This window comes from Cryptomeria japonica, chromosome 3 (genome assembly GCF_030272615.1).
Source record: "Cryptomeria japonica chromosome 3, Sugi_1.0, whole genome shotgun sequence".
NCBI lineage: Eukaryota > Viridiplantae > Streptophyta > Pinopsida > Cupressales > Cupressaceae > Cryptomeria > Cryptomeria japonica.
Genome location: NC_081407.1, coordinates 432,682,778 through 432,695,664, shown reverse-complemented (window position 1 = coordinate 432,695,664; position 12,887 = coordinate 432,682,778). Strand labels below are relative to the sequence as shown.

At 32.7% G+C, this 12,887-nt stretch overlaps 1 protein-coding gene across 1 annotated transcript; it reads right to left on the bottom strand.

Annotated features, from left to right (window-relative positions):
- Positions 1-8,151: 8,151 nt before the first annotated feature.
- On the bottom strand, positions 8,152-12,403 carry LOC131070382 (DNA-directed RNA polymerases II, IV and V subunit 3). Its single transcript, XM_058005891.2, has 3 exons — positions 11,803-12,403; positions 10,043-10,280; positions 8,152-8,409 (listed from the first exon to the last, which is right to left on the bottom strand). The coding sequence occupies exons 1-3, from the start codon at positions 12,246-12,248 to the stop codon at positions 8,152-8,154; spliced, it is 942 nt and encodes a 313-aa protein (XP_057861874.1). The 5' UTR covers positions 12,249-12,403.
- Between the last annotated feature and the right edge of the window lie 484 nt (positions 12,404-12,887).

Genomic DNA, 12,887 nt, shown 5'->3' with positions numbered 1-12,887 from the left:
TTGATGATAAAGATGAATGGGTAATTGACAGTGGTTGTTCACATCATATGACAGTTGATAAAGGTAAATTTATGAATATGGAGAAGTATGACGACAATGTAAAGAGGTTTGGAGACAATAAAGCTTGTGTAATCTGTGGTAGAGGTTCTATTTCTCTTGATGGTAAGCATAATATTGATGATGTTTTATATGTTGAAGGTTTAAAGCATAATCTTTTGACTGTTGGACAAATGGTTGATAAGGGATATGATTTGCAATTTAATAATGGGAAATGTAAGATTTTGAATAGCTCTAGTATAAAGATTGCATCAGGTACTAAAAATAAAGGTAATATCTTTCATTTGAATGTTGGTGAGAAAAGTTGGTTGTTTGCTCAAATTGATGAGAGTTGGTCGTGGCATAGGAGAATGTGTCATGTTAATTTTGATTGCATGATTAAAATATATTCTACTCAAGTTGTTAGAGATTTTCCCAAGATAGTGAAGCCTACTAATCTGGTATGTAAAGAATGTCAATTGGGAAAGCAAACAAGAATTTCATTCAAGAGCGAATTGTATACATCTAATGGATTATTAGATCTTGTGCATACTAATGTATGTGGTCCATCTAGAGTGAGAAGCTTGCAAGGAGACATATACTTTATGTTGTTGATTGATGACTATTCAAGGATGATGTGGGTCACTTTTCTAAGGGAGAAATCTGAAGCATTGTAGAAGTTTAAAATATTCAAAGTTAAAGTGGAGACAGAGACAGGATTGAAGTCGAAGTGTCTGAGGTCTGACAGAGGGGGAGAATTCACCTCTAGTGAGTTTAATTCCTTTTGTGAAGAGTATGGAAATAGAAGACAATTATCTGCTCTGAGAACCCCTCATCAGAATGGAGTTGTTGAAAGGATGAACATAACAGTTTTGGATGCTGCTAGAACTATGTTGATTGAAGGAAATATTTCACATATCTATTGGAGAGAAGTTGTTAGCACTGTTGTATACACATTCAACCAGGTGCATATAAAAGGTGACTCTGGTAAGACCCCTTATGAGCTATGGTTTGGTCATGTTCCTATAGTTAGATATTTCATAATCTTTGGAAGCAAATCTTATATAAAAGGAGATGAGGATATAGGAAAATTTGATGTAAGATGTGATGAAGGAATCTTTTTGGGATATTCTACTTAGAGAAAAGCCTACCAGCATTACAACAAAAGAATGAGAAAGATAGTGGAAAATGCAAATATGAACGTTGATGAGAATTATGAGAAGCAAATCAGACCATGTGGATATGAGTCTAATGATCAGGATGTTACTTCAAAGCAAGTGTTGACTGAGAGCATGAAGCAAAGTGATTCGATGGAGATGGAGATAGTGAATACTAATGTTGCTACCAGTGAAGAAGTTCAAGAGCCTAAAAATTAGAATAATCAGAAAACCCTGAGGTATGTAAGACTGAATCATTCAGAAAATCAGATTATTGGTGATAAAAATAAAGGTGTGATAATTAGGCGAAGGGTTGTTGTTGAAGAGACATGTTTCATTTCTAAAATTGAGCCTATAGATGTTGTTGAAGCATGTAGTGTCCTAAGGGGTTGAATATTGTGTCGTTAGGGGTCATATGGGGTCCTATGGGATCACACATGGTGTTAGAACATCGTATGACGCCTTAGGACACCATATGAACCATTAGGACATCATATGGTCCTAATGGTTCATATAGTGTCCCAAGGGGCCATATGGTGTCGTTAAGGGTCATATGGGGTCCTAAGGGGTCACACGTGGTGTTAGAGCATCATATGACTCCTTAGGACAACATATGAACCATTAAGACGTCTGATGCAGGAGCATACCCAGTTCATAGCAATCTTGCATCAACCAAAAACATTTTCCTTTATGTTTTGTTTTCTATTTATAGTTTCAACATTTCTTTCTTTGTGTACCGATTTTGGCTCACCAGATCCTATGGAGTTGGATTCTACTTGTAGACTTGATCATCTTTCTTATTTACAAACCATATCTCATTTGGATCATTTTCTGGCAAGTTATCACTATTAGTTTCCTTAACAGTTTCCTATTACCGGTTGACAATTTCTTGTTATCGGTTGCCTAGACCTATTTTGGCGATCTACCGAAACCTCTTATGAAGCTTGCAAATCCTTGGGCGTTGATTCCGATGTTTCTTGGTGTGTGGTCGACTTTTTCTCGCGATCTACACTTCATCCTTTGGATTTTTTGGAGGAATCTCTTTACGGAGGCCGACCTTGTTGATTTTACATGTTAAGTCTTGTTCTTCGGGTTTTGATCCCTTTTTGGGCCGACCAGATCCCCTTGGATCATATAAATCATTTTAATTGAGCATTAGAATGTATCAATCGAACAATGAAGTAGTTATACTGAGCGTAGAAGATAGATCTTAAGATTGAAGGTCCATGTTGTGACCTATTTTGTAATTTGAGCATGTTTTAGCAGGCTTGTGAGTCGATTTCTATAACCCAGTTGTTACCAGTTGGTTGTAATCAGTTTTCATGAAATAAATCAATCTGTTCTGCATTGCCTACATCATATCTTCATGTTTCCGTTGTGTTACTCTTGTTGACCAGTCTGGATTGATCTCTTTGAGGTCCCTTCTAACCGGTGACTACTTCAAGGGGTATCAAATCGAGTTTTCATTTCGGAGGTTGTGTGTTCTGAGATTTTTGTTGTAGGGTGGCGGATTGTGGATCTGACTTGCAGCTGTAGAGGGTTGACGTAAACAATGATGTGAAAAGGAACTAGGAATGGTGGAGCACATGGAAATGCAAACCCTATTGTGATGGAAATATTACGAGGGATAACAGCCCGGTTGGAAGCCGTGGAGACAACCTAGAGAAGAGGCTGACACATTGAAGATGTAAGTGAAGATGAAGCAGAAGAAGCCTTGTTAGAACAAATAAGCCCACCGGCAGTTGATCCAGATGAGGAAAGGTTTTTGAGGGTTTTAAGTAGGGCAAATACTAAACCTCATTTTACCCCACCGGAATATGATGGAAAGTTGGATTTGGATGAATTGATGGATTGGATCTCGGAGATGGAAATATTTTGATATTGAGAACGCTGCAGAAGAAAGGAAGGTGCAATATGCCTGTAACCGGTTGAAAGGTCATGTATCTCTTTGGTGGGAGCATTTGCAAGTTGAAAAACAGAGAAGATGTAAAGAGAAGATTAAGACATGGGATCGGATGATTGCTAAGTTGAAATCAAAATTTATGCCAGCTGATTATCAAGTGAATTTGTTCTGAAAGTTGCAAAATTTAAGACAAAAGGAATCTAGTGTGAAGCAATACGTCGAGGCATTTTACAAGTTGAATATCATATCCAAACATGTTGATGATGAAGTTGAACAAGTTGCAAGATATTTGAATGGATTGCAGGTGTCTATACAAGATGAACTTAGTTTGATCAAATTAGAGAGTGTTGAAGAGGCTTACGAATATCCCCTAAAGGCAGAAGAGAAGCTAAACAAAAGACATGAGCAGAGGAAGAGAGGAAGAGGTGGAAGGTTTACTGGAGGAATATTTCAAACAAGAAGAGGATATACCAAAGATAGATGAACCTGTACAGATCAGAGCAAGGACAAGGAAGTGAACAAAGAAGGTAATTTATACCGGAAAGATGATAGAAATTTCTACCAGAGGAGAGAACCAGATGGTTACCAGATGATAATTTGGGAAGACAAGACAAGAGAACATTTAGAGGAACTTGCTATAAGTGTGGAGGAGAAGGACATCATACTTTCGAGTGTAAGAAGACAAAGAATACTGGAAGAGAAACAGTGGTGGAAGAAAACTCCATTGGATCAGATAATAAACTAGAAGATGGAGAACTATTGATGATGAGGACAACTTTGTGTCATATTGAAAGAGATGAAGAGCCATTGCAGAGGAATAATTTGTTCGAGACCAGATTTAAGGTATCCAATAAGTGTTGTAAAGTTGTTATTAATAGTGGTAGTTCAGATAATATTGTTTCATAAGAGATGGTGAATACGTTGAATTTGGAGAGATTGAAACACCCTAAGCCTTATTAGATAGCATGGATTTAGGATGAACATAAGTTGTTAGTAAGTGAGCAATGTTTGGTGAAATTGAAAATTGGGAATTATCATGATGAAGTGTGATATTATGCCTATGGATATTTGTCATCTTTTGTTGGGTAGACTTGGTAGTTTGATAGATAGGTTGCACATGATGGGAGAAAGAATACATACACTATTTTGGCCAATGGAATGAAGAAAACCTTGTTGCCCTTGGAGGAACATTTGAAGAATGAAGTATGTATGAATGCTAGAATTTTTTTGGTAGATGCAAGGAGATTCTTAGATGGATTGAGACATGAGAATGTGTGTTTTTCCTTAATTCCTAAGAAGACTAAGAATCCAAAGCATGAAGAGGAACAACTGGAAGAGATAAAAGATTTGCTGATAGAATATGAAGACATCATTTCAGATAATGTGCCTGATGGATTGCCACCTGTGAGAAGTATTAGTCATTGCATGGACTTGGTTCCCAGAGCTACTTTGCCTAACAATATTGCACACCCAATGACACTAACAAAGAATGAAAAACTGAATAGACAAGTGCAGGAGTTGTTGAAGAAAGGTTTGATCTGGGAAAGTTTGAGCCCTTATGCAGTACCAGCAGTATTAGCACCTAAGAAGAATGTAGAGTGGAGAATGTGTATTGATTCCAGAGCAATAAACAAGATCACAGTGAAACACTAGTTTCCTTTGCCTAGGACGGATGACATAATGGACTGTTTGAGTGAAGCAAAATACTTTACAAAGATAGATTTGAAGAGTGGATATCATTAGATCAGGATAAGAGAAGGAGATGAGTGGAAGACAACATTTAAGACAAATGAAAGACTGTATGAATGGTTGGTGATGTCTTTTGGGTTAACTAATGCACTGACTACTTTCATGAGGCTAATAAATGAGTTATTGAAAAAATTCTTGGGTAAGTTTGTTATTATATATTTGGATGACATTCTGATTTTCAATAAGACAAAAGAGGAGCATTTCTTGCATTTCAGACAAGTTTTGTAGAGGTTGAGAAAAGAAAAGTTGCTGATAATTATTAAGAAGTGTACTTTTATGAAGGATGAGTTAGTTTATTCAGGATTTGTAATATCTAAGGATGGTGTGAAGATGGACCCTGAGAAAGTAAAAGCAATTGTTGAGTGACCTACACTGGAAAGGCTTGGAGAGGTAAGATCATTTCATGGATTGGCTAGTTTTTACCGGAAGTTCATCAAAAAATTTAGTTCAGTTTGTAACCTTATGACTGAGACCATGAGAGGAGATCGGAAGGAATTCAAGTGGACCACCAGAGCAAACAAAAGTTTTGAATTGTTGAAGCAAAAAGTGACTGAGCAACCTGTGTTGGCTTTACCGAATTTCAATAAAGTATTTCAAGTGGATTGCGATGCAAGTGGAACAACAATAGGAGAAGTCTTGAGTCAGGAAGCGAGAGCGGTATCTTATTTCAGTGAGAAATTGAATGATGCCCGGAGGAGATATTCAGTGTATGGTCGGGAGTTTTATGCCATAGTTCAAGCCTTTAAGAAGTGGAGACATTACCTGTTGCTTAAGGAGTTTGTGTTGTATACAGATCATCAAGCTTTGCAGTATTTGAACAGTCAAAGTAAGTGAATCAGAGACATATGAGATGGGTAGAATTCTTGCAGAGTTACACGTTTGTGTTGAATCATAAAAGTGAAAAATCTAACAAAGTTGTTGATGCATTGAGTAGGAGAAAGAGTCTACTGACAGAGATGAGAGTGACAATTAGGATTTGAAGAATTGAAGACCTTGTATGATGATGACCCGAATTTTGCAGAACCTTGGAGAGCATGTAGAGAACCGGTTATGGTAGATAGAAGCAAGTGGTTGGATTACTTCATTCAATATGTGATGTTATTCTGAGGAGTTTAGTTGTGCATACCTAAGAGTTCTATGAGGGATAATCTGATAAAGGAGAAACACAGTGGAGGATTAGCTAGACATTTTGGTATTGACAAAATAGTAGCATTGGTGAGTGAGTAGTACTAATAATAATTGCATGGTCCTAATGGTTCATATGGTGTCCTAAGGGGTCATATGGTGTCGCTAGGGGTCATATGGGTTTTTAAGGGGTCACACATGGTGTTAAAACACCGTATGACCCCTTAGGACACCATATGAACCATTAGGACACCATATGGTCGTAATGGTTCATATAGTGTCCTAAGGGGTCGTATGGTGTCGTTAGGGGTTATATGAGGTCCTAAGGGGTCATATGGTGTTGTTAAGGGTCATATGGGGTCTTAAGGGGTCATATTGTTCTAAGGATTCATATGGTGTCCTAAGGGGTCATGTTGTGTACTAAGATGTTAAAAGGGGTCATATAGGTTCTAATTTTTCTAATATTTTAATTTATTATCTAAGTTTTCTAATGTTTTTCTAAGTTTTAATAATAATTTAATTTTTCTAACGTTTTAATTTATTATCTAAGTTTTCTAGCATTTTTCTAAGTTTTAATTTATTATCTAAGTTTTCTAAGTTTTTCCTAACATTTTTCTAAAATGCTGAGAAAAATAATAAATATATAATTATTTAATTAAAAAATAAATTAAAAATGGAAACTATTTTATTTACTATTTTTAAAAATAAATTTAACAAAAAAATATAAAATATAAAAAATAACATTATTAAACAAGAAAAAGGGTAATTTTGTGCACCTGGAACAACGTAGGTCGAATGACAATTGTTGAGGAGCGCTGACTGGTGTTGACGAGACTTGCTCACGAAATCTCCACATAGGGTTCGCTCTAACCGCCACAATGGAGCCTAGATGACAAGTTGAAAATGATAGTTCAACTATCATTTTCGGTTTATATAGTCGGTTAAAAAAAAGGGTCATCAGGGGTTCGCTCAAAGGGGGGGTGGTTCGAGCGAACCTGCTAACGGGGGATGGTTCGAGTGAACCCTATTTAATATTTTTTTAGGTTCGAGTGAACCCATATTTGAAATAGGGTTCACCATCCCCCATCAGCAGGTTCACTCGAACCCGTGGGGGTAGTTTGAGCGAACAATGTCAATTCGTACAAACTAGATGAATTTTTTTTCCCACACCCATGAATTTCCTTCATGGGTAAAAGTGGGAACCATTAATGTGGTTTCACCCATTATATCAATCTATTTGTTGTTTACTGTCACATGCATTTTGTAAGCATATTCTTTATCAATTTTTTACTAGAGAGAAGATAGTTTTAAAGTACCTGAAATAATAATAGTTGCCTTATATTATTTTATTTACTTGAGAGTTATTTTAACGTTTGATTAAAAAAAATGTAAATGTCATAGCATTATGTGCTTTACCATCCATTATTAAACACTTTTGAATTAAATGAAATTAACATAAATATTTTTGATGCATGTCTAAGATATCAACATTAAGTTATTTTATTTAGTAAATGTTTATTCTTATTAGTTATTCTAGAACTATTTTATTTACTTTAGATTTATTTTTATTTATTTTAGAGCTAACAAATATTTTTTTGGTTCTTTGTGAACAAATGTTTACTCATCAATATTTATTCTAATGAACAAATTCAAATTGAACTACACTAGTCTCGATTGATGATCTTAAACTAATACCTATCCTATCTAATCACTATTATGACTCATCTATTAATTAGTTAACAAATACTTTTGTTACAATACTATGAAAGTAGGTTCACACTGCTATGGAGAACATTTATATAGTTTAATATCAAGCAAACTCGAATTCAACTATATTAGGAGGGTCCTAATATCAAACTCAAATTCAAAATCATTTATCAATATAACATGATTTGGATTTATTTTTTTGATCGATTAGTAGTAGTTAGGGGTTGCACCCATATAATTATAAAAAAATAGTTTTAGAATTGTTCAATAGAAAAACAACCACCATTAAAGACTAACGACCTAGAAACCATCATCTAAAACCACCCCACTCGAATAACTACCCAATAGCTAAATACCAATACAACCTCAAAATGTCTCCTTAGCCCAAGATGAAGACCCACAAAAACTACCAACCTGCAATAATAATATAACATTGATTTGGATATTATTTAGTTGTAATAAAAAGTATTAACTTTACATATGATTATCATAATCAATAGATTCATCATTGTCATTTAAGGTAGGACGCACACTATCAAGTTTTAGCCTCAAAACTTGAATAGCATTTAAAAACAACTCATGAGATTTAATTGCACCAGTTGTTTCCACCGTAAAAATAAAGTGATCGTCACTTGGAATGACAGTGACCAACCCTGGTACATCCATCATTTCAGCTTGTCTTAAAATTTCTCCATCACAAGAGCTATATAATTCTGGATTGATTACCTCTATCTGTGTCAAAAAAAAAACATCTTTCAAAATAAAATTACATCTTAAGATGCCAAAATTAGGAGTCACATATCAAGGTTTAGATATATGCGTTGTTAGAAATGAGTAGGTAATTAAATAATACACTTCACCCTATCATAGTTTTTAGTGTATTTTTATATTTTTATATACATTTATAAAATAGCTCATCTAAAAAATCAACTTTGAAAATCAATTACATCTTAAGACGCCAAAATTAGGTGTCATATAGCTAAACTAGCTATAAGTGTTGTTAGAAATGATTAAGTAACTAAATAATACACTTCATCATGTCATGGATTCAAGAGTATTTTAATATTCTTATAAACATTTAGAAAACAACTCATCTAAAAATAAAATAATATAAGAATTATACAAATAAAGATGTGATGTAAAATAAGAAAATTTACATAGATTAACTAAAAATTAATTCAACTCATATTAGGTTTGGTCATGCTTGTTGTCTCTTTTTTTACATAGATATCGGTAGAACTTATTCTTGGTCTTGTTTTAAATGCAATTTATTTTCTTCGAACATAACTTGGTTTTGAATTTAGAATTCAATTATTATTTTTATTTCCATTATCTTAAAGAATCTAATCTCTTATGACTTTCCTCCACCCAAACATAATCAGTCCTCTTTCTAAATTTCAAATTTTATCTCTTAAAACATTTTAAGAAAATGATAACGTAAATTACACACCAAAATATTTTGAATTGTATTCAAAAGCCCTAAAACATTAGAATAAATCTAAACAATTATTGGAAACATCTATATAGATCAATGAAAGGTTTTCTTGTAAAATCTACAACCTAGAGTTTGACTTGGACCTAAGTAAAAGACTAAAATAAAATAATAATAGATGGATTGAATTAGATGAAATTAGATGTGATTGTCTTAACACTTTTAATTAGCTATTAATTGTTTATCATTTATTATACCTAAATTGTAAAGATAAAGCTATATCTTTAAATATAATATATTAAATCAATGTCCATTGTCTATATTAAATATTTTTCACTTATAAGTTAAAAGTTGTGGACATCCTTGTCTTCATAATATTGAAAAGTCAGCGATTCTTTCTATCTCCAAAATCCCTTCCCTTTTGGAAATTTGAAAAACTATTGATTTCATCATATGAATAATTTAGTTTGTATATAAAAATATTTATATCTAACAATAATAGATTTAATTTTGATATCAATGGAAGTATACAAATATAATTTGTTGTTTTAATGGAATAGTGTTAGTTTATATAGAAAGCTGGATGAAATAATATCACACTTAATATATAATTTATTTTTAAATCTCTTTATGAATTTATATGAAAAACTATAACGATTAAGATAATATTCTTAATAATAGGGATATCTATCTATATACTTTCTCCTTGATCTAAATAAAACTAGTTAATTTGTAGAAGCAAACCAAAATTAAATAATAAATAAATAATTAAATACTAGCAAATCATTAACAATTAAAAAAAAAGATTATTTAGTATAGAACATGGTTTTATTTTTACCAAATACAATTTGTTATTTTGTAGATTGAAATTTGTGCATATAAAATTCTGCATTTGTTTTGAAAAATTGAAAGGTTTCAAAGAGCAATTCAAACCTGTTGAGTGTCAGGGTTAAGTTGAAAGGCATTCGTAGGACTACTTTCAATAAAATCCTTCTTTTGTTGTATTGTCAAATTTTTAGCAAGATCATAATTGATGTGAATATGAGGCATCGCAAAAAAAGTAACAGTACATGCAGGTGAAAACTTTGCATGGTCCTTGCCAATCCCCTTCCTTGCAAGACATCTGATCTTCAACTGTTGGCCTTTAGACAACTTGGCAAGAGTAATAGGCCTATATGATTAAATGTGTCAAAACAAAAGCTAATGATAAAATATTCTATTATAAATCAATATTCACCATAAAAAAACTAGCATACTTTAATTAATGTATCTAATTATTAAGAAATAGAATATTATAATTGAAGTAAAAAACATACACATTGACCATAAACTACAAAACAGTTAAATTATTTCATAAAAGAACAATCCTAATCTCAATCTTTCAAAACATACAAAATTTTAAATATTACCTATCCAATATTGTGAAGTGGCTAAACATTTTCATAAAAAGAATAATCTCACTCTCAATCTTTAAAACCCTACAATATATATATATATATATATATATATATATATATATATATATATATATATATATATATATATATATATATATATATATATATATATATATATATATATATATATATATATTGAAGTAGGCCTATATGATTAAATGTGTCAAAACAAAAGCTAATGATAAAATATTCTATTATAAATCAATATTTACCATAAAAAAACTAGCATACTTTAATTAATGTATCTAATTATTAAGAAATAGAATATTATAATTGAAGTAAAAAACGTACACATTGACCATAAACTACAAAGCAGTTAAATTCTTTCATAAAAGAACAATCCTAATCTCAATCTTTCAAAACATACAAAATTTTAAATATTACCTATCCAATATTGTGAAGTGGCTAAACATTTTCATAAAAAGAATAATCTCACTCTCAATCTTTAAAACCTCTCTCTCTCTCTCTCTCTCTCTCTCTCTCTCTCTCTCTCTCTCTCTCTCTCTCTCTCTCTCTCTCTCTCTCATTGAAGTAGTTAAATCATTTCATAAAAAAACAATCCCACTCAAAATCTGCAAAAACCTACAAAATCATATATATTACTATACTTATATTTAGAAAAAATTATGTAAAAATGTGGATAGAAATTATTAGGACAATAAAAAACAAAAGAAAAAATCAAATCCAATTTCTTCTTGATAGGTCTCTTTTATGTTTTTGTACACGATCGTGTTGACCTCTTATAGACCCTCTTGTAATTAAACTCTATCATAAAAGAACAATCCTCTCTTGATCTTTAAAACATACAAAATTATAAGAACGATCCCAGCTCAATCTTTAAAAACATACAAAAATATATAGCAAATCATATTTTTGATAAATAATTTTTAGATTAAAAATATAAATCTCAATTTTATAAAAATCAAATCTATTTTAAAAATAAAAATAATAACCTACTAAGAAAATTCAAAATACACATTTACCATTTTTGCCAAAGTTTTGTTTTGGGTGAGATAAATGATGGCGAGGAAATAAGCGCAAACTTGGATTTTGGGCCTCAAGAACAGTTACAGTAAATAGAATTGAAAGAAATCGTAAACACAAGCAATTTAGGTAATATAGTTACAGTGTATAGAATTGAAAGAAATCGTAAATACAAGCAATCTAGGTACTAAAGTTACAGTAAATAGAATTGAAAGAAATTGTAAACACAAGCAATTCAGGTAATATAGTTACGGGGATTCAGGCTTTGTGCGGCTGACAGGCTCAACATCAGAAATCCCAATCCCTGTGGAGGTGAGGATTAAGTCATTGGTGGTGACATCCAGCGTCTGCTCTCCCGTGCACATCACATTCAATTGGAATTCCACAGAACAGAAATCGCAGGGGCCATCTCCATCACAGTTGTGACAATCTCTGGACATTATCATTTTCATGGCGGAATGACTGATCAGAGGGAGGAGCCCCAGGCGGTGAGCCACCATTTCGTCCGCCAAACAACTCGAATTCGATTCGATGTCGACAAGTTCAATGGCCAGAGTGGGCACCTCTGCAATCATCACTCTGCGCAGGGCATTGGCGATGCTCACATCTGTGCCGTACAAATCAAATTTCATGTATTCGTCTTCCCATTGCCGGATTTTCACTTGCGGATATCTCTTCTCTGATTCACTCGTGCCCATTTTTTTTTTTTTGACCCTTTTCTTTGATTTTGAGATTTTTTTTCCAGAATTTGATTTCGACAGATAACTTGTTCGTTATTTTGGGGCTCGTTTCTTTAAAAAATGGGAGGTTGCTACGGTTAGGATTAACTGATCCTGGAAATAATGAACAGATTTGTTTAATTTTGTCAGTTATATGCGTATTAACTGGAATTGAAAGAGAGGCTGCACCCAATTGTAATATAGGTAAACATTTCGGCTTCCCTTTTTCTTAATAGATATTAGCTTTAAAGGACGAGGAAACAAACAGCATTGCAATAATGGATCATGCATCCATAAATAGTCATATAAATTCATACACGTACACAAATAAATGTAGAGACTATTTCAGGTTTTGGTTTTGGGCTCTTAGACATTTTATTATTCTTAGGGATTTTGGTAGAATAAGTTACTAAACTTACCTTAATTTGGGTGTAATGTTTTGTTTTTCAGATTATAAGATTAGACGGTTTTCTCAAATTCACATCTCTTTCAAATGAGTCAAAAGTTTAAAAATATTCATAGAGACCCTATATATTTCATCTTCATCATCAAAGAAAACTTGTTGATGTAAATTTTGATCATTAGATTAAATTTTTATCTTTGACCGTTTAAAAAATG